The sequence below is a fragment of the Malus domestica genome, chromosome 08, assembly GCF_042453785.1.
Source record: "Malus domestica chromosome 08, GDT2T_hap1".
Taxonomy (NCBI): Eukaryota; Viridiplantae; Streptophyta; class Magnoliopsida; order Rosales; family Rosaceae; genus Malus; species Malus domestica.
Genome location: NC_091668.1, coordinates 27,451,812 through 27,479,490, shown reverse-complemented (window position 1 = coordinate 27,479,490; position 27,679 = coordinate 27,451,812). Strand labels below are relative to the sequence as shown.

Here is a 27,679-nt window from a genome sequence, read left to right as displayed (position 1 = left end):
GTTCTTGTTAGAGTTCCTGGTTTCCACATTTGCCATTTTAATCCTTGACCAATTTGTTGGTCCAACTATCCTCTTAGGTACATTCCAGCGATAATCATTCCATCTTTGTTCGTTGATTTTTACTTTTCGTGCTTGAGATATGAGGAAGGGGGAGATGAAGAATGGCACCGAGAAAGGACGAAAAAAAGAAAAATGAAAGAAAATAAAATCTTAAAAGTGTACACAACTTAAAATAAAATTTGATTTTGAATGCTTTCATCGATTAAATGGTTATCAAACTGCTCTTAAATTTTCAAATCAAATGATTCCAGAGTTTGCATTTTACCTTTTTCTTTTCTTTTTGAACAATTTATACATACAAACAAGTATGTGTTCTCATAAATTGTAAAAATAAAACTAATCTGAGCCAAACACCTGAATCATTAAAACGTAGATAGACTATCATATACATCTTCTCTATAGTGATTTACACACGTTTAAAGTTATAGCCGCAACCGCGACAAGAGGGGGACGGAGGCCACCTAAAGAAACGAAAAGAACGAGGAACGATGATAAACAAAAATCACTATGATATATACGGATGTATATAATCATTTGATAGAGAACTTGACCTGTTTCTTCCAAGGACTAAAACATTGGAACAGTCTGGTGATTTCTCAGTAGAATGCTGGTATGTCTGAACTGATCAAGAGCATGCTAAAGCTCCCCCAGGTTTTTGGCTCAATAGAAAGAAGAGGAAAGGATCCTAAACAGCCCGTCCGGATTATCAGCATAGACCTGAAAATGAAAGGACAAAAAATGAGCAACGCTGCATATTTCGCAAATACAGTACAGTTGATATTATCCCATTCATGCAAGTTTCAAACAAATTGCGTCGAACAATTTGATATTTTAAGCAGCATCTTATGCATTCTAGACTGCATTAACAATGCCAAAGAATCACTTGTGCATGACTGTATGACAGACGCAACTTCCCCAAAACTAGGAATTCCCTTGTCCAAAATGACTACAAGCAGTTCCTATGATACTAATCAGTAGCATTGCAGCAAAGAAAGTGTCACTACTGAACAACGACACCAATTTTGCACAAAATTAGAAATCCTAAAACTGCTAACCCAAATAACCGCTCAAAAGAAAAATACATTAATTATGATTCCCATGCCCAAAATGCTCGCCCAGGAGTCCGGGAGCCAATACTGATCTATCGGAACCTCTAAGATTCTAATATATTTTGTGATTGATTTTATATATATATATATATCTGTGTGTGTGTGTGCACATATACAAACACAAGTGTTCCATATTGTGTGCTTCATTCTAAACTGTAAAGCAACATACCCAGTGGCCTGCATCCTCAAGGACTCCACCTGCTTCCTCAGCCGCATGAATTCTCTGGAGATCTCCTAAAGCCCATCCGTGCAAGCTCCTTTCTGCTTTCAAAAAGTTCACATGGACACCCCGAGGCACATCTTCAACAATTTTCCTACAATGATGCAATCCAATAAGAGGCAATTGCAAATTTGACATTCGAGATATTAGGAAAAAGTTGAAGCAGACATAATTTCAAAATGAAAATGTCCTTTTTATTTCAATATTTGAAGGGTATGTAGTTTGATGTACATCCATCATAAAAAATGAACAAAATTTAAAAGAAAAAACAATTCATGAAAGAAAACCCCCAGCTCAGACAAATGGGCAGTATTTCGGTTGATTAAAAGGGCATTTAACCACTAGGTATTGACTCCTGTGCCACATATAAAACGAATCCAACAAGATAAGGATATGAACTAATTACCATAAATTTGTTTCTTCATAAATTTATACATTTCAGCGATTCCCTTCAGATCAAACACCCATGAAAAGGTTGATGGTGATGAACCAAGAGAATTGGTTGGTCGAAGATTAGTAACCACCCACTGCACATGAAACAGCATATAATAACAATAAAATAAAATCCTCAAGGTATGGAAGAAGAAAAAAAGGGTAAATCAATTGCACCGCAAGACAAAAAAGAACACAAGAGTATCAAACATGAAAATGATACAGTGAAATTAATGAGACGGAGTAGTAGCAGAAGATGGGATTGGAACCACTTTTTTCCCACAAAGTCAGCTAACATAACGAGCAAATATGCATAACTGTTAAATTTGAAAGTTAGATAGGTGCTATCAATAAAGAAACAAAATGTAACGACCAAATATGAATTAGGCTAAGTATTAATGTCGAAAATAAGGAATACCAAACTGATCCATACATAAAAAATTTCAAAGCCCAAACTACAAATTATTCCATTCAAGCATGTTCCACAGTCTGAAGTACCTGTGTGACATCTTCGGAGAATCCTTTTTTAACTAGAGCATCCACAACATCCCGCTTTGAGGAAACCTGCCTTTAAGAAAAACTGGTAGAATGAACTTTTTATTGAAAGACAAATTGGTAGAAGTCTTTACAACAAACACAGTGAGAATGAAACCTCTCAGGTTTTGGTCACTGTAGTGGTGTACATGTATCTCTATTCAGTAGGACCCAAAAAGCTTGTAATAAACTGATTAACAATGATCTGATATCAAGTTGTATTACATGAATTTACTTTAAGAGTTGTTAATGGAGAGACAAATGATGATAAAAAGGGGTAAGAAAGACATACTAAAAAAAGGTCGTACCCAGTGCACAAGGCTCCCGCTTTATGCAGGGTCTGGGCAAGAAAGACATACTAGAGACAAATAATTAAATAATAAAAGGACTCCAATACCTAAAGGCGCCCCAACTTCTTAAAAAAAAGAAGAAAGGAAACAACTATTGAACATGTATTCACCTCGTTTGGCAGTGTACTCAGAACAGAAATCAATACTTCTGGATGGTCCTCCCCATCCCTACCAGGACGAACTATTCCAGGCGTAGCATCTAGAACCCAAACCTAGACAAACAACTAGTGAGACGAAAATAAGGATAATGTCGAGAGACCCTCGAACTTTCTAGGATATATATTCAATATATTCCCATTACTTACTCTGACTAGTCGTGCAAGAGGTTTTGCAGCTTGATCCCCCATGCTCAAGGCAACTACATAAAAACCAGAAACATAGTAAGCATCAATCCATTTTAAGATGGTGCAGATGTACTGTGTACTAGCACTCTCCAATAAAGGTATGCAACATGGCAAAATAACCTAAGCTACCTTTCCCTCCAAAACTGTGTCCGACTATAACCCGAGGTGTTAATCTAAGTTGTCGAACCTATACAGGAAGAAGAAACAACATTACCTCACATAATTGTATCTGAAGCATGGGAAGGTACTAGACAAAAATATACAAACATCTGGGAGGGTTCAAATGCTGTGCATACAACACTGTTCATGAAAATAATGATGAAGTTACAAAGAAGTGTGCAAGTTCAACAACAACAAAGCCTTTTCCCACTAAGTGGGGTCGGCTATATGAATCCTAGAACGCCATTGCGCTCGGTTCTATGTGCAAGTCGTCGTACCCAGTGCACAAGGCTCCCGCTTTACGCAGGGTCTGGGAGAGGTGAATGTCGGTTCTATGTGCAAGTAAGAAAGAAAAATATAGGCATAAGAAACACAGATGCAGGCTGTGAGATTCATCTAATTCAGAACAATAACTGAAACTTTTCTTGGAAAAATAGGTTTATATATAACAATGGAGAAACTTGTCCTTCAAAAATAATGACAGCAAGTGCGCAAGAAACATGTACCAGTTTTAGGACATCAAGAGCAGTGGAAGAAACACTATGGGGTCCACTTTTCTTACTTGATGCTGAATCACCATGACACCGCAGGTCCACTAACAGAAACTTTGCCAATAAATAGAAGAATAACATAAGATTGTCACCATGACCAAATATAAAAATTCCTTATTCAATATATCCGAATACACACCCAAAAAAACACAAAAATTACAAGCATAATTAGTGACAACAGGCGAAGTAGTACATATGGTTAGTTAGATCAGTCACAAAACTACAGAAAATTATTATTTAAAAGAACCTCAAGTGAGAGATCAATTTCTGAGTGCCGCCCAAGTTTTTTATCGTTTCCATTTTTCTTCTATCCCCTTGAGACGACTAAAGTATTGCTTTAAAAACTTTTGCAAACTACCTATGGTTACAAGCGGTTATTGAGAGTTAGAAGTGTAGCGTTTAGCATGGTCTAGGACTTAATAATTTGAGGTGCAGAATCACTGTTTTAGAGCTTAGGATTTTGGGTTTAGCTCTCAAGCTTTGGGTGGACTACTGCTCACCCAGGGCTGAGTAATGTGATCTCGCTTGTTAGCGATGATTTTGTGTGTGCCTCTCGGTATAGGTCTGTTGCGTGTCTTTGTGGCAGATCTGTACTGGTGGTGATTGTGTTTGTGGTATCACTTAGTATAATCAATTTGTCACAATACTGCAGACAAATAAATAAGCCTAGACAATACCTGCCATGTCGGAAATTCTATAAGAAAATTATATGTTACGAGCTTTACCACATAAATACACGTTTCATTCATGATAAGTTAAAGTACAAAAGCAGAGGACAATACCTGCCAGGTCGGAAATTCTTGTGCCAATCTCCTGGTGAAGGTTCCTGCAATATCAGATATTATGGATAAAACCACAGACTATTTATGCGCAGCAAACAATAGAAAATCCGCTACCACCACTTTGTTGCTAATGCTGCAAAGATATGAATTGAAAAGAAATACACGAGAAAACTCCTACATGCCACAGAACAGTACAAAAAGGGACTCTTAACTGGAGAACAATAGAAAGGGAAAAGAAGAAGCGTACCCTAGTTCTTCCTGCTACCTAGAATTCCATGCAGAAAAACAGTTGTTGGAGGCCCAGGTAACGACCTGTCCACAACCACAGCCGGACTCCATTTTACGTGCACACTGTGACTATTCAGATATGTGATTATGCAAACTCAAACAATAAAAGTAAACTATGTGGCAAATCCTCATGATTTCTCATCTTCACTGACTAGCGCATTTGAGATTGTTCCTCAATTTAGTTTGTTAAATTTTAATATAGATAGTGGGGCAGAACAAAAGTATGGTACTTTTATATGAACGAGAAGCGTTAGAATCTGAACAACAATTGCATCAAGTTCTCAATTAACTCAATACATATCAGCTTATCAGGAGACTAAAGACAAAGACTTACAAGTGCTCCTTGAACAAGATCAAATGCCTGCCAAATAAAAACAAAACCAAAAAAATGTTACTTAAGTAGCCTGAAACTTCAGACTAACATCATCTACGTTCCAAAGAAGACACATTTACAATTTGTTTTAAGTCACTGTCTAGAAAAAGTAGTTTTTGATACCAGGATGTCAGAAGGCCTGGAAAAATCTCCACTTCGTGCAATCTTCTCACGTACGAACACCGGAATTCTTATCTGACTTGCCCAAGTGACCAACTGCGAACTGATTCTATATCAAGAAGAGGGAATGAGGACGTGAAAAAAAAAGATCATCAAACCGAATTTTGGTCTCCGAAACAGAGAAGTATTAAACCACTACAAATTTGAAACTTAAAAACACAGCAGGCCCACATTGGAATTAGTAAAAATATCATGTATAAATTATAGTTTTCTTGAATGTAATCCAAATTCCTTGATTAAACCCACATACAATATAACAAATTTGAACAAATAAATAAAATAAAAATAAATAAAGTGCAACACTTGGAATTTCATCCAATCAATTATTCGAATTGATGGTCTGAAAAAGTAGCATTGTTCAAATGGTCACTCTAACAACAACATTTCTCTGCATAAATTTATATAATTGAGATGAAATGGAAAATATGAAAAGCAATTGAAGTAAAAATTATGTCATATGATACCTTAGAGGGCCAAGAGATCCGAGTTTTCAATCCAGGAGTTGACCGGAACTGTAGCCTCCTCTCTCCGAAAATGACTCAGTTCCCGCTCTGACACCCCGCAAGATTCGAAATCGCCGCCATTGTTGCAACGACGGCGTCTCGCAATGACAGATTCAGGAATATCGGCGGGGAGGGAGAGGGAGAGGGAGCGAAGCAGAGAGAGAAGAAGAAGACGGAAGTGGAGGCGGAGATACCGAGGGAAGCAGTCGGTGCTCCCGCGGCCCTCTTTTTTTGTTATGGACGTATTATATGACGAGTGGAGACTTTGGCCATTTTTTCATTGTTAACGAGATATGTAGAATGAGTTATGGCAAAACTTATGTTGTGAATCGATAAATATATTTGATATTTATTGATTTTTCTATACGTTGAGTATAAAAGACCAAGGTTGCCATTTTTTTCTTTCAGTTTGCTCATGGAAAAGAAAAACTGCGTACAACTCGTTACCCTGTCAAGAACAAACCTGAGGTGAACAGCTGCGCAGTGTGTTTTTAGCTGTTAGGTATTGATATAGCTCACAACAACACAACACAACACAACAAAACCTTTTTTCATTAAGCGAGGTCAGCTGTGGGGAGATGCAACACGACGCTTCCCAGGACATCCATCCTAATACTACTCTTGCCCAGACTTCAGATGGGATCCGGTGCATGTGAGTTGGTATGATCCTATCCTAAGAATTCGACGTAAGATATAAGTGCCGACTGTCGAACTACCTGACGTCCTTCCTCTCCTCCTTTATCCGGACTTGGGACCGGTAGCTCACCTACTGAAAATGCTTCTTGTGTGTTGCCTGAAGTCCCGCTTTACCCATCCCGTCATGTCATCGCCGGTTACAGCAACAGAAGGAACCACAACACAAGCAACGTCGTCATTGACCACAACCCCAAATACACCATAGCAACCCCTGCTATTCCAACCATCTGCCTGGCCTAGACTTGGCATTTTGAACCCGACCTGTTAACCTGATCCGACCCGTTAATATTAGTATTTGGATGGATGTTTAACGGGTCGGGTCGCTAACGGATGAATCCGTTAACAACTCGTTAAATAATGAATCACTTTGGGCTAACCCGTTAGACTCGTTAGCACTCGTTAACACCAGTTAGTTGAGGATGTTTTAGTAATTTCAATAAAATCTTAATAACAAAATATAAACTTTATGAAAAAAATAATAATAATAATTGTTAACAGATGAAACGGATGACCCGTTACCTTAACGGATTGGGTTCAGATAACTTGTTAACTTAACAAGTCAAGTTGAACTCAACCCATATCCAATAAATCCGGCCTGTTTACAGGTCTAGCTTGGACTGGTCACCCCAAGATGATGGCATTGAGATTGTATTGCTGCATTCGTCAACTGGAACACCTCCCATCAAAGGAAGATTCAAATTCCTACATCAGGGATGTTCCTTTGGGTCCAAATTTTCTTCGACTTGCTTCTGGTGCTGCTGCTCATATTGTTGTATTCGGACAGGATTAGATTGAGCACAAATTCTTGTCACCTATACTTGTTGATGGGGCATTGCTCATGCTGGGTTACCATAGTACAGTGTATAGCATCTGGATGGTATTAGCTATAATGCCGTACGTCGATATTGAGGAGTCAGCACAGTGGACATGAATCTTTTAATACTCAAAAAATACTTTTAAAAATACAGTTTATCAAACGTCCAACTACTTTATTTTATAGCTAATTATTTTTAAAGCACAACAGAAACAGTTTTTTAATTAAAAAGCACAACAATCCAACATTGGCCCTTTAAGTTAAAGGTCAACAAAAGCACTAGACATGTAGCTCAATTAGCTAAGAGGACTTACACTCTGCATTCAATGACACGAGTTTGATTCCCCCTCCCCAATATCACTTTGTTTTTCGAGAATTTCGAGATGAATACTCCATTCAGTTCACATTTTCTACATACGAATATGCGTGCCTATACATCATATTTGCTTGCTCATGCAAGTTCAAAGTAAAAAAGTGTACATATCCTCTCCTTGAGGTAAAAAGAGAGTAGAGAAAATAACTCTAAATCTGGTCGATCATCTGAGGGAATTGTCGTAGAAGCCATGCCACACCTCTGATGGCAATCTGTAAAACATATGGGATTTGAAGTGAAACCTGACCTAGTTCTTCAAAGAATTATAATCTTATCATTTCTGCACACCTAGTTTTCGTATCCGTAAGGTTGAAAAGCAGTTAAAACAGAACAGAAATTCAAGAAATTGGACAAATTTGAACGTATATTCATATTCTACATGTTCATCCAATGCCAATGGCAGGAATGCTGCACTATAGAATTTAGACTGGAACCATCAGATATCAGGCCCCAACCTAAGCGTCTGTTTTAGATTATGTTTGTTTCGAAATAGTATATGGAATGCCCTGAAACAAAACAAAAAAAATGAGAGAGCGTGAAAGTACGGAGGTTAAGCACTTACCAACACAGTTTCTCCAGGCTTGATCGCAGGTTCGACACTATCTCGCCCGTAGCTGTTTATCAAAGACAAAATTAGTCTCCCAACAAACTATACGCACTCAACAGAGATACACAAGTACACAAGATGTTTCTTCATCTTCGGGAACGAAATTGAATGAGCATGCAGTACTATAATCTGGTGTATGCTACGACTGCTATCTGTTCTTTTGAAGTATCCTTACATTATTTGTCTCTTGCCATCGATGACCTCCAACTTATAAAAGCTACATCCTTTGCTGAAGGGAAAAGGCTTCCCATTCCATTCTGATCGAAAATACGTACTATTTCAGTGAGGATCGGATAAACATATATATCACAGAGGAGAAAAGACGTAGTGTAACTAATTTCCATTAACATACCTAAATGCCATGTTACCCCAACTGCCGTGGAGTCCTCAGCGGATAAGTCGTCAATAACAAACTGAAGGTCTTTGCCGACAGAATCATTGAACTTTTTGAAGAATTGAAGTATATCCTGCGCATTGTTGAAGCTGATGCTTGATCTTGAGAATGAAATACACAATAATTCAGAGCTGCTTAAACATTTTCCCATAAAAAAAAACGCTTGAAATCGAACTTAAGACCTCCTCCATCATATTTGAAAATACAAATTCGGAACTTACTTGAAATTTATAAATGCAAACATTTTTCTAGACGGGCTGGAAGGATTAATACCAATAATGTTCGGAAACACAAATATCAGTTTTAAGTTTTGCAGGAACAACCCCACAGATTAAGTTAGTCATTTCGGACCTTAGGTTAACATGATTTTCTTTTTGGAATGCTTAAATTTTTTGGAAATTTTGTTACTAGAAGATTGATTAAAAAACAAAAAAAAAGAACGTCCACGTAAATCCTCAAAGGTCAGTAATAAAAGTCTACATAAATCTTCGAAAGTTCAAAAAGAATCCGTCAAAGTCTGCCAAAATCTATATTGTTATTTTAAAATGTTTTTAAAATCCTTAAATCGTAGTTTGACTACACACGTAAATTCCACAAATTCTTCTTTCTTCTTGTTATATTATTATTTTTATTTCTAAATATTTATTATAATTCTGTCAATTTGGACTACTTTTTCTGTTTATTTTTAAGTTTAAAATTATTATATTACAGTCAAATATCGAAGCACATACTAAATAAAAGAGCTGAGATGTGGATAAGAGATAGAGTACCTTGCGACCAATGAAAGGACGAGGAAAAACAAGGTCCTCGTACACACATTTCTCTGCTATGAGCCCCTCCACTGAACCCAAATCTTGGCGGTTGACTCCTCCGTAGAACTTCCTCACAACGTCCGCTCCAGATTCCACCACATCAGCAGACTCATCGCCATCAGTTCCCGGCGGTGATGCAACCTCGACTGTCGGATTGGCTGATGACGATGAGATCCGAAACTGAAGGGTCTGCGGGGTCCATCTCAGTGGTGTGCTGATAGCAGTTGCTGGATTGGATATGGGGAGGTTGGAAGTGGTGATTGGAATGGAAGGAGATTTGGTGTGGTTAAGAAGGAGACGAGGAGACGAAGAAGATGAGAGGAATAAGGAGTTTATCATCAGCATGGCTGATGTTTGAAACAACAAACAAATCCGAAATAACTTGAATATGAATCGGACAATACTTGCATATATAAGAAAACTAATTAAAAGTGTGTTACTTGCATCCCAACGGGAATGCACCTATATATTCTACCATTTATGAATAACGTAATTTTATTGTCTAAATTTATAACCAAAATTGTTCAATTCTTAATTTTTCATTTGAAAATTATCCTTAAAAAAAAAACAGTCAAATCAGTGACTGTTTATCCATCGAAATATATGAAATAAATGAGTATTAAGTATTATATTCATGGGAAAATATACACATTTTACCATTTACGAATAATATGTCTATATCGCATAAATTAAATAATTAGATGTTGTTCTGGTCATGGACAGATCACTCAAGTTTGGGTCCATAAGCAGTGACAATTACCATATGAAGACATGTTTTTGCTATGACTCTGGTGGGTTCCTTAACCAAGCCACTGCCTATGAGTCACCGACTCATTCTTCAACAAGCACGCAGTCAAAATCCTGGTGTGAGGATGTTAAGACAAAGTCCCACATCGATGAGAGACCAAATCATTCAAAGGCTTATAAAGAGTTTGGCTACTCTCTATATTATTAATTGGTTTGAAGAGCACTGAATTATTTTAGCCTAAGCTAAATATGTCTCATTGAGAAATTAATTTTTGTCATTTGGTGCTAAATAACACTTCAGCCTAACTAGGCTTGTTTTGCATGCAGTAAACAACCGTAACTTTAATCACAAGCCCTAGGTCCAAGCCCAATGGGCCTTGAAACCTAAACCTTCTTATGAGGCCAATTCAACATGTTAATCTTAATTATAAAATTAACACCATTAGCTGATTTATCTCGAAATTAGAATTCATCCATGAACTATAGTTTTTTAAATTTATGTCCCTAAATTTGACAAAATGTGCATTATTGGTCCATGCCGTTCAATTAATTTCTTAAAAAAAATTTGTTCATCTTATGATGCAGCCCACATGCGGATTCCCATGTCCAATTTTGTGATGTCATGTAGATTAAACAAAAATATATTAATATATTCAAAATAAAGGAAAAGGAGAAGGATTCAAGATGGAATTGGGGAGGGTGTTCACGTGTTAAGTATTAGAAAACATCTCTAATGTAGACAATTGAGTTGGAATACCTGTTTTAATTAGACACGTAAGTAAAAACTAGCTCCAATAATAGAGGCAATTGAGTATGCAAATTATGCATACCCTCCAAAAATAGGCACATTGCCTACACCATCATGAGTAGGCGATTCAGGCGCCACACCCTCCTTTGATAATCAAATATTCGATGTAGAGGAAGTTGACAAAACCAAAAAGTAAAAATTGATGTTACACACGAAATAAAGAGTAGACGTGATGTAAATCCAATTTTTTGAGTCATTATTGAATTTAGTCCAGTTTGTCGGACTAGGTCTACTCATTGATTATCTACATCAGTTTATATTTTATTTTATTAAATTGTAAATGTTATCCCTTATTTATAGGAATGTCTTTTACTTGAATTTTGTATGTTGTAGGTGCTATATATCATCATAATATATATATATATATGTGTGTATATATATATATATATTTTGTGTGTGTGGATTTTAAATGTATAAAAGATAAAATATCTTCGACTATTTTTATGGATAATAAGTATATTAAGTTTTATTTACTTTCGTATATACTTTTTATAAAAGTGGTTCTATTTTCAAATTTAAATATTCAAATTCAAATTTTGAGTAAAGATGCATAAATCAAGAAATTTAATTAAAGTATAAAAATATGGAACAAGACTAAATCCAATAGCAACTTTAAATTTTAGACTTGGATCAAAGTATAACATATAATTTTGCCTTCTTAGTTTGCCTAATCTATTAGAGTCATTTCAAACTATTATTATAAGACAATTCAGTAGGCAACATACTATAATATAATTTTGCCTTTTATAATATAATTTTGTTATTTTAATTGAGTATTGTTGATGCACGAAATCAGTGAGGACTTTGTTACAACAGAAAGTGTTAAGTTTGTGACCTTTGCTAGATTGCTCCGGTCATTAGTGTTGATAAGTATGTAAATGGATAGGGACAGAGAAGCAAACACAAGATGTACGTGGTTCACCCAGATTAGCTAGGTCCACGGAGTAGAGGGGTTCTCATTAATTGTGAAGGATTTACACAAGTACATAGGTTCAAACTCTCCTTTAGTGAGTACAAATGAATGATTTAGTACAAATGACATTAGGAAATATTGTGAGAGAATGATATCTATTTATAGAAGAGAGTTTCTAGTTTCATTCTGACATTGACACGTGTCGTGCTGTGATTGGCCTCTGATGTCGACACGTGTCGCGTTATGATTGGCCTCAGATGTTGACATGTGTCGCATTGTGATTGGCCTCCTAGTTGGAGGGAGACTCTTGTGGGTCCTTGGGATTATAATGTTGACCAGTACTTAGTAGTTTCGGAATTAATCAAGTATGGTACAAACAAGTATATTATTGAAATGCTTTATAATAAATAAATTCGTAGGTCTAAATAGCATTGTATATTAATATGTATGCCGTCAGAGTATATTGCCCCGCAAGATCCTTCCTTGCTTAGTGCTTTCTACTCCTAATTTTCTAATGATTATGTATGTCTCAATCAATTTGTTTCTGACTGGAGTCAGAGTAGAATCTGACTAAACCACCGACCTTTTGTCCCCCAAAAGTCAAGAGACATCGCAAATTTGCAATGTGAAAACTTGCAATTCGTGCGACCCAAAAACAAAGGAAAAACACATGAAGAAAACTTGCCAATATTGCTTTTAAACTTGAGTCAAAAGTAAAATAATGTCGTTTTTAGTATTTAATCATATATAACATCCAAGCACTCCATTGTTTTGCAGCTGTTTTCCGCATTGATTATGGACCTTTTTAATTTAATTAACTTAATCCGTTTAATGGTTTAATTATGACATATAATAAGATCTCTTGACGTGGATCACTTTAGTCACCTTCTTCTTTTCAATGGGAGTCCGGATTCTCTTTGTGAGAATCCTAGGGATCCGTGAATCGTGTTCGTTCATCGTATATCATACGGTCAAAAATTATTTTACATATTTTTATTTAAAAATAAACATAAACAGTACTTGATAAAAACTGACCGCACGATATACGATGAATGAACACGATTCACAGATCTCTATGAGCCTCACCAAAAAGATCCGAAGAGGATTCTGTTGGTTTCAAAGGTCCAAAAAAGTCGAGGTTGGTCGGATCTACTTCTGAGATGATGAGTTATAAGACCCAAATGATGACGTCGGTCACCATTTCGCCAATTAGCCAAAAAATAGAAAAAGGCAGTCGGACACGTTGGATTTGGAGGCCTCGCACTGCCATGTACGGCAGGTGGTTCTTGGGTGAGTTTTGTAAAGGGAAGTAAGAGCTTCAGACTGGTGGTGGTGGCATCAAATTTTTTTTTGCCACAATTGGCCGTAATTTGCATAAAAAACTTGAAGTTGTGCGGGTTGGTAGATTCAGTGGGTTGCGAGTTATTGGTTTCGGTTGGGTTTCCATTTCTGGAAACTACTTTATGCTTTTTTTTTTTTAATCTGGAGTCAAGTTTTTATTTATAGTAATTGACAAAAGATCAAAATGCGAGCACTCTATAACTTCTTCATTTCCACTGTGATTCGCAACGGTTGTTGCCCATGCGTTCTACCTAAATCCGCCTCAAACACCAAAATAAAATTTAAAATGACTAAAATGCCCTTTAAAATCATTTTTCTCACAACTGTAAAATGAATCATTTCAAGATGGCGTATCATAGGTTATGTCCTTACTGTTGGAGATACCGCAATATCTTGGAGGTCAATCAAGCAGACTCTTAGTTGAGACTTTTTCGAATCATGCCGAGATCTCACCTTTCATGAAGTTATGCATGAATGCTTATGGTTGAGTGTTGTTAGTGAGGATATTAAGAGCATTTGCGGACCTTCTTCCGTAGTTAATTTTCCTACAACGGTTTATGAAGATAATGTTGCTTGTGTCATCCAAATCAAGAAAGGTTACATGAAAGTAGAGAATAGCAAGTATATGGCACCAAAGTTTTTCTATTCACATCAGCAACAAGTGCATCAGAAAATTGAAGTCAAGCATATCTGATCCCAAGACAACCTTATTGATTTCTTCACCAAGTCATTCCCAAGGCAACCTTATTGATTTCTTCACCAAGTCATTAACTCACTTTTCTACTAGCCTATAGGTTTTGTCTCGCCTTGATTTTCAACATAGCTAGGTTTTTTGAGACTTACTTTCCATGTGCATTTCGTGTTTGAGACTTCATTAACTATTTTTACATCATTGCTAAAAATCTAATGCACCATCTACTTGAGTATTTACACAAACAAGGAGGAGTGTTGCAGTTAATATTCCATTGGAAGTGCAATTGTGTAAATCTTAGTAGATTATGTTTAGGATTGTATGAGATCATTCTTTATTGTACTTGTATTACTTGGAGAACAAGATTCTTTCTTCCATATTACTATAAATAAAGACATAAAGATGTGAAATCACAACACATAATTCCCACTCTCTGTCTATTTTCTCTCCTATCGCGGGTCCTCCCCCTTTTCTTAGCCTACAACAACTATATATCATTTTTTTGTGGAATTAATGATTTACTAATATAAAAAGAAAAGAATAACTAATATTCTAATTCATATCCCAATCGTTACTCATACAAACAAAAGTTGTCGGTGGTAGACAAGCTAAAGGCTCGATGACCAACATAAATCTAAGGACAACAAAAGGCTCTTGCTCTTATTTTGTTTTATTTTTTTTATCAGTAAGGCTCTTGTTCTGCATTCAGTGAATCAAAAGATTCATCAACGATTGTAGATTTTGTGATTGAAACCCTAACTTTTTATAGTTGTTGTTTTTATTTTATTGGCTTTAGTTAATAGATTAATCCTTGTCGGTTTCAACAAGTAAATGTTTAAGTCTTTCTTAAGCACAAAAAGTACGGCAATTGAATTTTGCTTAATTTTAAGTAATTGTGAGTTAGACTAATCGATTAAGGTAGTGAGCAAATGTGGTGAGGCTAATCGATTAAGGTAGTGTGTTGGTCCATCTCACTTAAATTTGAATGCTCATTTTTATGAATTAGAATAATTCAGAATTGAATAAAATCTAATTGCACTTTCTTAGTTGGTAAATTAGATGTGTTTAAGATGGAAGATTTATACGGTCTAGTGATATTCATCTTTATATATAAATGAACGTTCTCTTATTTAATTCACTAGATGGCGAAGCCATAGTATATTTGTGTTGTATTCAATACGTAATTAGTGACTGATATACAATGTAACTTAGTGCAATCTCCTCTTATTGTACAGTAAAATATCGCCTCCTTTAGAGCACATCGTTGTATTAAAAAAAATAGAAATTTTAGAACATTTTTGAGCATGTAATCCAAAGTGCAAGAATTGGATCCTCTCTGGGCTCAGGATCCTCTTGACCGATACACAAGGGTCGTTGAATTTTGATCAAACGACTACAATTATTTTAACTTTTAGAGAGCTCCCTTGTTTGTTGCCGTTAGATCAAAATGCAACCGTCCTTGTGTGTCGGTTAGAATGATCCTGAGCCCAAGCTCAGGAGAGATTTTTCAGTGTGACCGTCACACGAGGTGGTATACCACGTGTCCCTATATAAATGATGGGTTATGTGTGTTAAAAGGTTAATAACGAGATATTTTTTAGTGTGATCGTCACATGAGGTGGTACATCACGTGTCTTTATATAAATTGTGGGATATGTGTGTTAAAAGGTTAGTAACTTAAAAATTAAAATTTTCTACCATTTACATAAAAACACGTAATGTACCATTCGTTTTCCCTTCACAACTAAAAATTTCTCGTTAATAACTTAAAAATTAAAATTTTTCATCACTTGCATAAAAACATGTGATGTACCATTCGTATTTCGGTCATAACTAAAAATTTCTCGAAGCTTAGGAGATGATCCAATTCCCAAAGTGCAAACCATCTGACTTCCACATGCAGTCATAATACCTTCGGAACTGGAAGATTGAAGGCAGGAAAACTAGAAAGAAAATGATGATTTTATTACTTTACGTCCTGACAAGGGACTAAAAGAGGGACAAGAGATCATTCAACGGATTCTTTGTCTGAAGATTTAGAGAATTTCGTGATCGTAGACGTTATCATTGTATATTGTATAATCAGTTTTTGTTAAATATTATTTATATTTAATTTTAAATAATTTCTGATCTACGATATATAATAAACGACTACAGAATCCCTAAAAAAAAGAGCAGGATCCTTTTCCGATTCAAATGGCAAATTTTGGACTGATCTGTGAATAGTGTTTTACGGTTGTGTTCTATTTGGACTCATGATACTTTATTTAATTAAAGGGTTAAAAACAACACTTAAGTTTTAAGAATGTTTTTGGTATTTTCGTATTTTCCCGTTTTGTTTTCATTTGCTTCTAGAGTTTTCTCAAGATTATATAAACGACTTTAGAGTTATATCATGATTATATTACTCAATTGAAAATCGAGATTTTCTCTAAAATCGATAAAACTGTTCATGATCCTGTATTCTGTAACTTTTGTAGTGTCACATCCACAGTCAAACATGCGAAACCTCGAGTGAACGCGGAGATCGTATATCCGTACGCCACATCAGTATCATATTGTCATGACAAAAATTCAGAGAAGATATTCATGGCAGCGCTGATTATTTAAACCTACGATTATGGCGACGCTATTAGTAAACCTTGAAAATTATCACATATTAAATAAGGGGTAGAGACATCGCTTAATTATATTTTATTATCAAGATAATTGGATGCTTAGCATGATCCAGCTGTTTCACTCTAAAGAAGGTCTCTCGTCCGCTGTATGGTCTCATTTGGATACATATTGCCCTTGAGCTGTTACCAATTAAATCCATTTCCTATTAGGACTGATTTCTGTGTTAGTCACTAGCCAAATTACATTAGAAATATGACACTAAGTGGACCCAATAGCTAGCTTCTACTATATCATATATTCGTGTGGTATAATTTACGAAACTTTGGTTATTTAGATGGGAGAAGATATATATTGTAATTTGTGGTTTAGGGTTCATACATTGAATGAACAAACGTGCATAACTTTCTAAAATTTTATAAAGTAGCTAGAACCAACGAACTTCGAATAAAGAGGTTCTTTAAAATGACTGACAAAAGAGGCAACTAAAGTGTGCTACTCCTGTTGTGCTAGGATAACACCAAACCCGTTGGAACCAACTCAAGCTAACCCACAGGAAATTTATCAAATGAAAATGCAAGAACAAAATATTAAAGACACAAAGATTTTAACGAGGTTCCTTAACAGTCAGTGTAACTGGAGTACGTCTTCGGAGCAGTAGGAGCTCACCCAATAATCCACTATCAACCAAATGGGAGTTTACAAAGTGTTGGCAATCTCACAACCCAAATAACCCAATACACCCAATAGCTTTCACACACCACAGAAACAAATAGAGAAAGAAATATAATGTATAATTTCTTCTCTATACGAAGCTCAAAGCTAATACACAAATACAACTTTGATTTAGTGAGAACTAACCAAGAAAGAAAATCACCTTTCTTTCTTATATGGGAGCTGCGTACCTCTCTTCTTCTTTCTGCTGCTCCCTTCTATTTTCTTCTTCTTCAGCTGTTTTCTCCTCTTCACAACAAAAGCAGCAATTGCTGCTAAATAATTCCTTAAGTCACCCCGTGACTTCCCACATGGACAAAAGAAAACACTTTAGACAAAGTGCACTTTTCTTTTCCCCAAAACAAGGAAGAAACATAATCATGTTGTCCCATTTTTTTTCTTTTTATTTGTTTAATAGCTAAAAGGTAATGGCCACTTGGCCACCATTCAACAATCTCTACCTTGGCCAAGTCCCGAAAACGCCATGATAAGCCAACCAACACAATTGATCCAAAAAATCACTCCCAAACACTAGCAAGAGAACAACTAATGCCGAGCCAAATGCTCCAAAACTCCTACTGCTCATCGCCTTCTTTATATAGGCAAAATGTGAGCCAAGTTCAAACAGTGAACAAACTTGGCTACACCAACAACCTTAGTCAACATATCAGCGGGGTTGTCTTTAGTTGGAATCTTCTGGAGAATGATTTCTCTTTCACCAACGACTTCACGCACAAAGTGATAACGCACATCTATGTGCTTGGTCCTCGCATGATGAACCTGATACTTAGCCAAATAAATGGCACTCTGACTATCACAATGTACCTCCACCTACTTCTGATCAACCCCCAAATCTTTAATCAGCCCATGTATCCAAATGGCCTCCTTTATAGCTTCAGCAACTGCCATATATTCAGCCTCTGTAGTAGACAAGGCAACAGACGACTGCAAAATGGACCTCCAACAAACTGGTCCTTTAGCCATAGTAAACATATAGCTTGTAGTAGACTTCCTTCCATCCAGATCACCTGCATAATCTGAATCAACATAACCAACTGCAAAATGACCAATACCAGAGTCATCATTCTCAAAGCATAAACCAACATCTCGAGTACCATGGAGATATCTCAATATCCACTTAGCTGCTTGCCAATGCTCTTTACCTGGATTATGCATATATCGACTCACCATGCCAACTGCATGAGCAATATCTGGTCTAGAGCATACCATTGCATACATCAAACTACCAACCAAATTTGCATATGGTATATTTTTCATTTGCAGCTTCTCTTTATCAGTTTTAGGACACTGTAGAGAACTCAATTTAAAATGAGGAGCTAAAGGGGTACTAACCGGTTTGGTTGAATCATGAACTCTAAACTTCCGAATCAACTTCTCAAGGTATTGTTTTTTATTCAAACTGACCAAACCATTCTCTCTATCTCTAGTGATCTCCATGCCAAGGATCTTCTTCGCTTCACCAAGATCCTTCATCTCAAACTCATTCTTCATTTGCTTCTTCAATTTTTCAATCTCTTCAACATTCTTTGAGGCAATCAACATATCATCAACATATATCAACAAATAAATGAAAGACCCATCTTGCAACTTCTTGAAGTACACACAATGATCATATTGACTTCTAGAATAATTTTGGCCTCTCATAAATTTATCAAACCTCAAATATCATTGCCTTGGAGATTGCTTCAAGCCATAAAGTGATTTCTTCAATTTGCAAAACAAATTCTCCTTCCCTTTCACTATATACCCATCCGGTTGACACATATAAATCTCTTCATTCAAATCACCATGTAGGAAAGCCGTTTTCACATCAAGTTGCACAAGCTCAAGATGATACTGTGCAACAAGAGCTAACATAATGCGAATTGAGGAGTGTTTCACAACCGGAGAAAAGATTTCATTGTAGTCAATACCCTCCTTTTGTGCATACCCTTTAGCAACTAATCTTGCTTTGAATCTCACATTGCTTTTCTCATCAACATCTTCCTTCTTGGCATACACCCATTTGCAACCGATAGCTTTCTTGCCCTTAGGCAATTTAGCTAACTCCCAAGTCTTGTTCTTCAAGAGAGAATTTATCTCATCACCTATGGCATTGCACCACCTCTCATTTTCTTCACTCTCAATATCTTCCTCAAAATTGGATGGAATCTCATCAGTGATAATAGGAAGAGCAAAAGAAACATAGTCACTATATCGAGCTGGTTTGGTAATTTGTCTCTTTCCTCTGTTCTTGGCAATAGACTCTTGAGGTGAAACTTCCTCTTCAACTTGAATAGAATCTTCAAGTTCAACTTCTTCAACATCCTCATGGTCTCCAACTTCCTCACTTGTAGTGGCTTCGACATCGGCGGAAATAGGATTTGAAGTACCAGAGGCAACTTTCTCAAGCTCCACCTGTTGGACATCTTTCACATTCTTCTCAGAGACTTTGTACATACTTTCTTCATCAAATGTCACATCTCTGCTGATTACAAGTTTTTTCATCTCTGGGCACCACAACCTGTAACCTTTGACACCACTACTAAAACCAAGAAAGATAGCCTTTTTGGCTCTTGGATCAAGTTTATTTTCAGTCACATGAAAATAAGCAGGTGAACCAAAAATACGGATATAGTCATAATCAGAAGAAGGTTTTCCAGTCCATACCTCCATTGGTGTCTTACCCTGAACAGCAGCTGAGGGTAACCGGTTGATGATGTGACATGCATAATTAACTGCTTCTGCCCAAAATGACTTGCTTAAACCCGACCGAGACAACATACATCTAACCTTCTCAAGCAAGGTTCGATTCAATCTTTCTGCAACTCCATTTTGTTGTGGAGTTCCCCGAACACTAAAATGTCTCACAATTCCTTCCTCTTTGCAAACTTTAAAGAAAGGGTCGGATGTGTATTCACCACCATTATCCGATCTCAAAATCTTAATCTTTCTCCCAGTCTGGTTCTCAACCATTTTCTTCCAACTCAAGAAAATGCTCAATACCTCACTATTGTGCTTCATAGTATAAACCCAAGACATTCTTGAATAATCATCAACAAAGGGCACGAACCAATGTCTACCACTCAAAGAGGGAGTCTTTGTAGGACCCCAAACATCCGAATGCACATAATCAAGAATGCCCTTCGTCTGATGTACAGCAGTACCAAACTTCACTCTAGTTTGCTTCCCCAAGACACAATGCTCACAGAAATCAAGCTTACAAGTCGTGGCACCTTTTAGAAGACCTTTTTTCACAAGCCCTTGTAGAGCTTTCTCACCGGCATGGCCTAATCTCATATGCCACAATCTAGTAGTATCTGAATCAGATGTGCCCATATTTTCAGAGACTACAGATGCTTCACCTGTCACAGTGCGTCCCTGCAATAAATACAAATGGCCACATCTAGGAGCTTTCATCACAACAAGTGCACCATAAGTAACTTTCAATGTCTGTCCATCTGAATGAAACCTGAAACCCTTGGATTCCAAAGTACCCAAAGAAATAAGATTTTTCTTCAAATTCGGTACATAGCGAACACCTGTCAACTCTTTAACCATGCCATCATGCAACTTTAAACGAACTGTACCAATCCATTTTGTTGTGCAAGGATTGTCATCTCCCATGAACACAACTCCACCATCAAACTCTTTCAAGCTTGAAAACCAATCCTTGTGAGGAGTCATATGATGAGTACAACCTGTATCCAACACCCACTTAGTAGCACAATCAAATGATGAGGAAGTGGTTAAAGCAAAATCAGAAAAATCTGTTTCAACCTTAGCAACATTAGCTTCAGAACTTTCTTTGTCTTTGGTCTTCAACCTAGGACAATCTTTCTTCCAATGGCCCTTATTATGACAAAAGGCACATTCATCCCTTTCCAAAGGTTTTCTACCTTTAGAGTTTCCTCTAGGTCGAGACTGTGATTTTTTCCTACTAGAAGATGATCTTCTCTCCGATGATCTACCTCTAACAAATAAAGCTTCAGAGGTACTATCATGATTTTTATCTCTATGCCTCATTTCATAATTCATCAAGGCATTTGACACATCTTCAAATTTCACAGTTTCTTTACCATGCATAATAGTGGTAACAAAATGCTCATAAGAGTCCGGCAATGAATTCAACAATATTAAGGCCTTATCTTCATCCTTAATATCCTCATCTAAATTTAACAAGTCGGCAATCAACTTATTAAAAGCATCAAGGTGTCTAATCATTTTTGTACCTTCTTTGTATTGGAAGCGGTAGAGCTTTTTCTTCAAGTGTAGCCGGTTCTCTGCACTCTTCGTCATATACTTGTCTTCCAATTTTTGCCACAACACACTTGCTAATGTCTCCCGCATCACAAAATACTTCTGAGTTTTTGCAAGGCACAACCGAATTGAAGAGCAAGCCCACAAATTTAATTTCTCCCATTCCGGCTTCGACATAGCTTCCGGCTTCTCTCCCAAAGCGGCAAGTAGATCTTGTTGAGCCAACACATCTTTGACCTCACATTGCCACATCCCGAAGTTGTTTGTGCCATCAAACTTTTCCACTTCGAACTTTGCATTTTGCACCGTAGTTCTTGCAAACCCGAAGCTGCTTCCAAAAGGATTCTCATCTTGCCCGTCTGACATCTTTGGCAACTAGACAGTACCCAAGAGCAACCAGTGCTCTGATACCAATTGTTGTGCTAGGATAGCACCAAACCCGTTGGAACAAACTCAAGCTAACCCACAGGAAATTTATCAAATGAAAATGGAAGAACAAAATATTAAAGACACCAAGATTTTAACGAGGTTCCTCAACAGTCAGTGTAACTGGAGTACGTCCTCGGAGCAGTAGGAGCTCACCCAATAATCCACTATCAACCAAATGGGAGTTTACAAAGTGTTGGCAATCTCACAACCCAAATAACCCAATACACCCAATAACTTTCACACACCACAGAAACAAATAGAGAAAGAAATATAATGTATAATTTCTTCTCTATACGAAGCTCAAAGCTAATACACAAATACAACTTTGATTTAGTGAGAACTAACCAAGAAAGAAAATCACCTTTCTTTCTTATATGGGAGCTGCGTACCTCTCTTCTTCTTTCTGCTGCTCCCTTCTATTTTCTTCTTCTTCGGCTGTTTTCTCCTCTTCACAACAAAAGCAGCAATTGCTGCTAAATAATTCCTTAAGTCACCCCGTGACTTCCCACATGGACAAAAGAAAACACTTTAGACAAAGTGCACTTTTCTTTTCCCCAAAACAAGGAAGAAACATAATCATGTTGTCCCATTTTTTTTCTTTTTATTTGTTTAATAGCTAAAAGGTAATGGCCACTTGTCCACCATTCAACAACTCCATCACATACATGCAAAGCAAATAAGAACACACAATCCTCAATTGCTTGGATCAAACTATAAGAAATAAGTGATGATAAACATATTCATAGTTTATTTCTCAAAATAATGCCTTATAAATTCTATTCGATATGTAGTAGTATATTTTGAACAAATATTGAAAACGTAAATACCTTATATTTTCGTACTCCTCACATGTAGGTTCATAGTTGATTTCATATGGAAGAGAGTATATCGTTCAGGGGATACTGTGGTACTTTGGGGTACCTCATCTTTAAGGTGTTTTGGTTATTAAATTTTTGTTTAAAAATACAAAAATCAAAATTTAAAAGTTAAAACTAATAAGAGCGTCTATATATATATTTCGAAGCACGATACAACTTTTGTTTCGTTTAAAAAGGCACAAAAGGAAGCGATCATAATGGAAGCACAACACAAATATTTTTGCATCGATTTAGGCTACTTTTAGAAACCCATGAAACCCCACGTTTCTCATTTTAATGTTAATTTTGGGTGTGCTATCTACAACTACAAGTATTTTATAGTGATAGTTTAAAGAACACGTGCATACACACGAAACATAACTTCTTCGTCTTTTCCTGGTCAACAGAATTCTCTTTTCTTCTTTTTTTCCTTTTTCTTTTACAAATACAGAATTTTACTTTCTTGACTACAAAAGAATTACATTCTTTCAAGGATCCTGGAATAGGACATTATAGTTTGTATCATAAGATAACTAGAGTAAAGGGTAAGCTAGTTGCTGTACAAAGTAGATAGAGATATGAAGAGGAAAGTCAGGATGGAGAGAGGAAGAAGGTAAATCAAAATTATTATATATGAAAGTTATATTTAAACTGATTAAAAGTGTTAAAGACACCCTCTTTAGTCGACAAAGAGAGTTTTCTTAAAAGTATAGGGAACGAATTCCACACAAACTTAAAATTACTGTGATATCTTTGCAACCAAGAATGAAAAGGTACAGGTGAGACCTTGCCAACATGTACACCGGTGTGGTGTGAGCCAAAAGCTCTTTGATGTTTAAGTCATACTTATTGTAGGAAAATGAATACTAAGTTATGAGTTTATTAGCTAAAGGATATCCTTCATTGTATAAGCATACCTTTATATAAAGACAAACATGGGCTCGAAGATGATTTATTAGGGCACACATGACGCTCCTTAAATGGTTGGTTTGAACTCACGTTATCCTGCTCATTTAGCCAACAATTGTTGACTATATGAGAGACGTGATAAGGAGCACCAATTAATAATCTTGTTTAGGAATGACTCATTATATCGGTAATCATGACCTATGTATGAGCCATGATTATAGGGATCATTATGCTTGGGTCGTTTCATAATGAATTGGTTCTCCATAAAAATAGAATGCTACGTCTCTCCAAAGAATCCACTTAGTCAATCCAAATCAAGAATTGAATTCCTAATTTTGGGTAGGCTATGCTTATTTTTTTTATCCTTCCATGCTCATTGAACTTGTGAGTGATTCGTAATTGCAATCCAACTCCTTATTTTGTTCTTATTAATAACTAGTAAACATGCCAACATAGTATACAATACATATGAATTTGATTCTCTTTTCTAATATTCAGCATGAATAGAGGAAATGATGGGTGACACATAATCTTATGTAAGTTAAACTTTTGGAATTTCATTTTTTTTTCTTGGACGACGTCAGTGATTAGATTGAAATCTAATGGTTTAGCTAGGATCACTTAATGTGACTATACTATGTTAAGTATTTGAGTATCCAACTCAAAATCATCGGAGATTTAAAAAAAAAACATTTTTGATTATGTTAGGTAGAAAATTTTGAGAGATCATAAGAGTCATAAAAATGTCTTCAGAAGCTAGGTGCTTCTTCAGGAGGACCTTCTTGTTCAACCTAACGCCTCTCCTGTTCAACCCATTCTCCGTCCCTTAGTGTAGCTTAGAGTACTAACTTTACTTCTGATGAAAAATTTAAACGTAAAAGCGCTTTTAGAAAGAACACTTATGACACGTTGGAAAGTACTTTGTAAATGACTGAAAACACTTTCAGAAAAAATATTCTTTTGGGTTCCAAAAGCATTTGAAGTGCTTTATGCAAAAAACCAGTTATGTGCTTCTTTCATGAAGTAGTTTAAATGTTTTTCCAATAAGATTCACTTGCATTTTTACTAAAAATTGGTTGCAAAAATATTTTCATAAAAAACGCTGTCAATTATTTTAAAAATACTTTTAAACGAGTCTTTATGAGCATTGTGGTTCCTAGAGAAGCAGAATCCTTAAACAAGTTTCTAGTAGGTGGTAACATGTGGTATTCTTTAACAAAAAAAAATGTAGTAGTATTAAATCACGCTAAAAAATTTCAATTTATATATTACACTAAAACATGGGCCCTATTGTAAAGAAAAATCAACATAACAGTAAAAAAAAAAAAAAAAAAGGTTGTGTGGTGATCTTAGATTCGCCATGCTGATGCTGATCACTGATCAGCTCTACATTATCCTGTCTTCAGTGAGAACGGATATTCAGTGGGTCCAGACTCCGAAAGGATTTCATACTTCAACCATAAAGGAAGAAGAAGAATGGATATATATATATATATATATTTCATGCCACCTGGGTTTAAACCGCGTCCTCAACAGTTCAGTACATATTATTTATCTATTAATTATTCATTCCCCCAACACTTGTTAATCTTCTGTTTCATCATATTGCCTGAATTTTCATCCCCAACTTTTATAATTTCAAATATTTTTTGTTGATTTATTTTTTAGATTCTTCGACAAATAGAAAAGATAATTCTGCAAGCATGCACCTGGACAAGGCAACTGCGTGGAAGCTCACTTACTTTCATGTTATGCGACCACGTATCGTTCAAAAATCGTAAGACGTTCGCATCTATAAATACGTATCAACTGGATCACACTTTCACCAACCAATGTGTTTTATAATTGTACTACCATTGCTTCAAAGTTAATTATTTTTCAAACACAAACACCAATTTTAACATTTCTGCTATCATTTCTCTGCATGCATGGGAGATCCCGCCAATTCTAGCAATGCCTACGGCCCTGCCTCTTCGACCTACAGAGGCGTCCGCAAGAGAAAATGGGGCAAATGGGTGTCGGAAATCCGTGAGCCCGGAACCAAAACCCGCATTTGGTTAGGCAGCTTCGAGACACCAGAGATGGCCGCCGCCGCATATGATGTGGCCGCGTTACATTTCAGGGGTCGCGACGCAAGGCTCAACTTCCCTGAACTTGTCAGTAACTTGCCTCGCCCCGCCAGCTCAACCCCCGATGACATACGCACGGCGGCACAGGAAGCAGCCTTGATGCTGAGAGGTAGTGGTGCTGGTGCGGTTGAAGGTCATGATCAGGTTGAGGGCTCCAGCTCAAACGTCGGGCCGGTGACAGTGAGGCTCTCGCCGTCTCAAATCCAAGCGATCAACGAGTCACCCTTGGACTCGCCCAAAATGTGGATGCAAATGGCAGAGCCTACGATGTTCTCTGATGACTTTGAGAATCAGTGGGAGGATATGCCAAATGACTCTCTTTGGGATCCTTAATTAGGTAATTAACGTTTAGTACAATGACAAAATATGAACTACATATATTAATTTCCTAAAATTATTATCATATACAATTATTTTTATTATAAAATACATGTTTGGGACGTAGTTTGACTAAAATATATGAGCTATATATTCAAATAAATCTTCCAAACATATACAGTTTCAGTAAAAAAAAAGATGGGGACAAGTCTACCCATAGAAAAAGTTTGGTAAAGTTTGAGCTTAATTTGTTTCGAATTGATTGACAAAATTAGCAGATTAAAATGATTTAATTGTTGATGGAACAATCATATATATATGGTTTGAGGAAACACCAACTTTCTTGGTGATCCAATTTTTAAACATCTGGATTGGAGGGACACTGATGATTGATCAAGCATTAGTTCTGGTTGGTAGTAGGTGAGGTTGGATCGATTTGTGTTGTGTGAAGAAGGACCACAAACTCTTTGGCTACTTTTTAAATCAGCTTTAGAAGAGTGTACTCGATCGTGTGATTTAATTTTTATTGCTCCCATTGTTTACATTATTTGATGTAATGCAAATAATTTGTCATTGAGATTAATTACGCAATAATACTAGTGTGTATGGGTAATCACTTATTACATTTTTTCAAACGATAGAATTCAAATGGAAACGTTACATCAGAGGCCAAAGTAAGAAGTGTTAAACAATAACTCTAGCTCAAAGGAGTCTCATCTATAAGGGCCACCCTCCTCAAAACAAAAGAAGTCACAGATGTACAAAATTTCATGCCTATTTCTGAGAGATGACAAATATGAAATTGTTGAGAAATGGTTATTAAGTATGAATGCATTTTGTTCCCTTTTCCTATGATTGGTCTAGTAGATAATAAAAATAAACAACAAAACTATCTCGGCAAACAAAAATAACACATCCGTCGACACACTCTTTGATAAATATGAGCTCTAGTATTATGTGTGAGCATCACCCGTATTATAGAGAGTGTTTAAGTAATAGCATCATCCCAAAATAAAATTCAGTTCAGTTTTTCACTATTACTGTTAGAGAAAATTTATGTTGAGTTATTAGCATGTCAATCTTATGAATGAGAGGACCAAGAAGAACTATAATTCAAACCTGATCAGAAGTTGATAATTAAAATTGAATCTTTCAGTGGTTAATGGTACTTAAAACTTATCAAGGACAGCACTACATGCTTGACAAAATCATTTTAAAAAATAGGCCCCTTGTGCATATATTATATATAGAGAAATAGAGAATGGCAGAAATAAGGAAATAGAGCAAAGAAAAAAATCTGTGTTATGGAGTAAATACTTGATGACCCCTTTGCTCATTCTATTGATACAGATATATAATCAAATAG

The 27,679-nt window shown here is 36.3% G+C and overlaps 2 protein-coding genes and 1 pseudogene across 3 annotated transcripts; 1 reads left to right on the top strand and 2 right to left on the bottom strand.

Moving 5' to 3' along the window:
* Nucleotides 1-289: 289 nt before the first annotated feature.
* Nucleotides 290-6,830, bottom strand: LOC103421358 (uncharacterized; annotated as a pseudogene).
* Nucleotides 2,482-10,309, bottom strand: LOC103441795 (uncharacterized). 2 transcript variants are annotated; one of them, XR_011583342.1, is made up of 11 exons: nt 9,540-10,202; nt 8,728-8,842; nt 8,551-8,632; nt 8,331-8,382; nt 5,847-7,465; nt 5,326-5,431; nt 4,789-5,190; nt 4,542-4,674; nt 3,715-3,813; nt 3,011-3,063; nt 2,482-2,917 (listed from the first exon to the last, which is right to left on the bottom strand). XR_011583342.1 is itself a non-coding variant. In XM_008380494.4 (5 exons), the coding sequence occupies exons 1-5, from the start codon at nt 9,924-9,926 to the stop codon at nt 7,918-7,920; spliced, it is 699 nt and encodes a 232-aa protein (XP_008378716.3). In that variant the 5' UTR covers nt 9,927-10,309; the 3' UTR covers nt 7,656-7,917. The 2 variants fall into 2 exon arrangements, 1 of the variants encoding a protein (XP_008378716.3); XM_008380494.4 differs by lacking the exons at nt 2,482-2,917; nt 3,011-3,063; nt 3,715-3,813; ... (2 more) ...; nt 5,326-5,431; nt 5,847-7,465 and adding an exon at nt 7,656-7,980 and having other exon boundaries at nt 9,540-10,309.
* A 15,184-nt stretch (nt 10,310-25,493) lies between these two features.
* On the top strand, nt 25,494-26,929 carry LOC103441840 (ethylene-responsive transcription factor ERF021). Its single transcript, XM_008380552.4, has one exon. It carries the CDS (start codon nt 25,795-25,797, stop codon nt 26,326-26,328), a length of 534 nt encoding a protein of 177 aa, XP_008378774.2. The 5' UTR covers nt 25,494-25,794; the 3' UTR covers nt 26,329-26,929.
* The last annotated feature ends 750 nt before the right edge of the window (nt 26,930-27,679 follow it).

Excerpts from the sequence above, each read along its gene's own strand:
- LOC103441795 (XM_008380494.4), bottom strand. The coding sequence starts at position 9,926 with ATGCTGATGATAAACTCCTTATTCCTCTCATCTTCTTCGTCTCCTCGT. Across the intron at positions 8,383-8,550 it reads GATGGCAAGAGACAAATAAT|CTACGGGCGAGATAGTGTCG; the intron begins GTAAGGATACTT and ends TTTGATAAACAG. Across the intron at positions 7,981-8,330 it reads AGCCTGGAGAAACTGTGTTG|ATTGCCATCAGAGGTGTGGC; the intron begins GTAAGTGCTTAA and ends TATGTTTTACAG.
- LOC103441840 (XM_008380552.4), top strand. The coding sequence starts at position 25,795 with ATGGGAGATCCCGCCAATTCTAGCAATGCCTACGGCCCTGCCTCTTCG.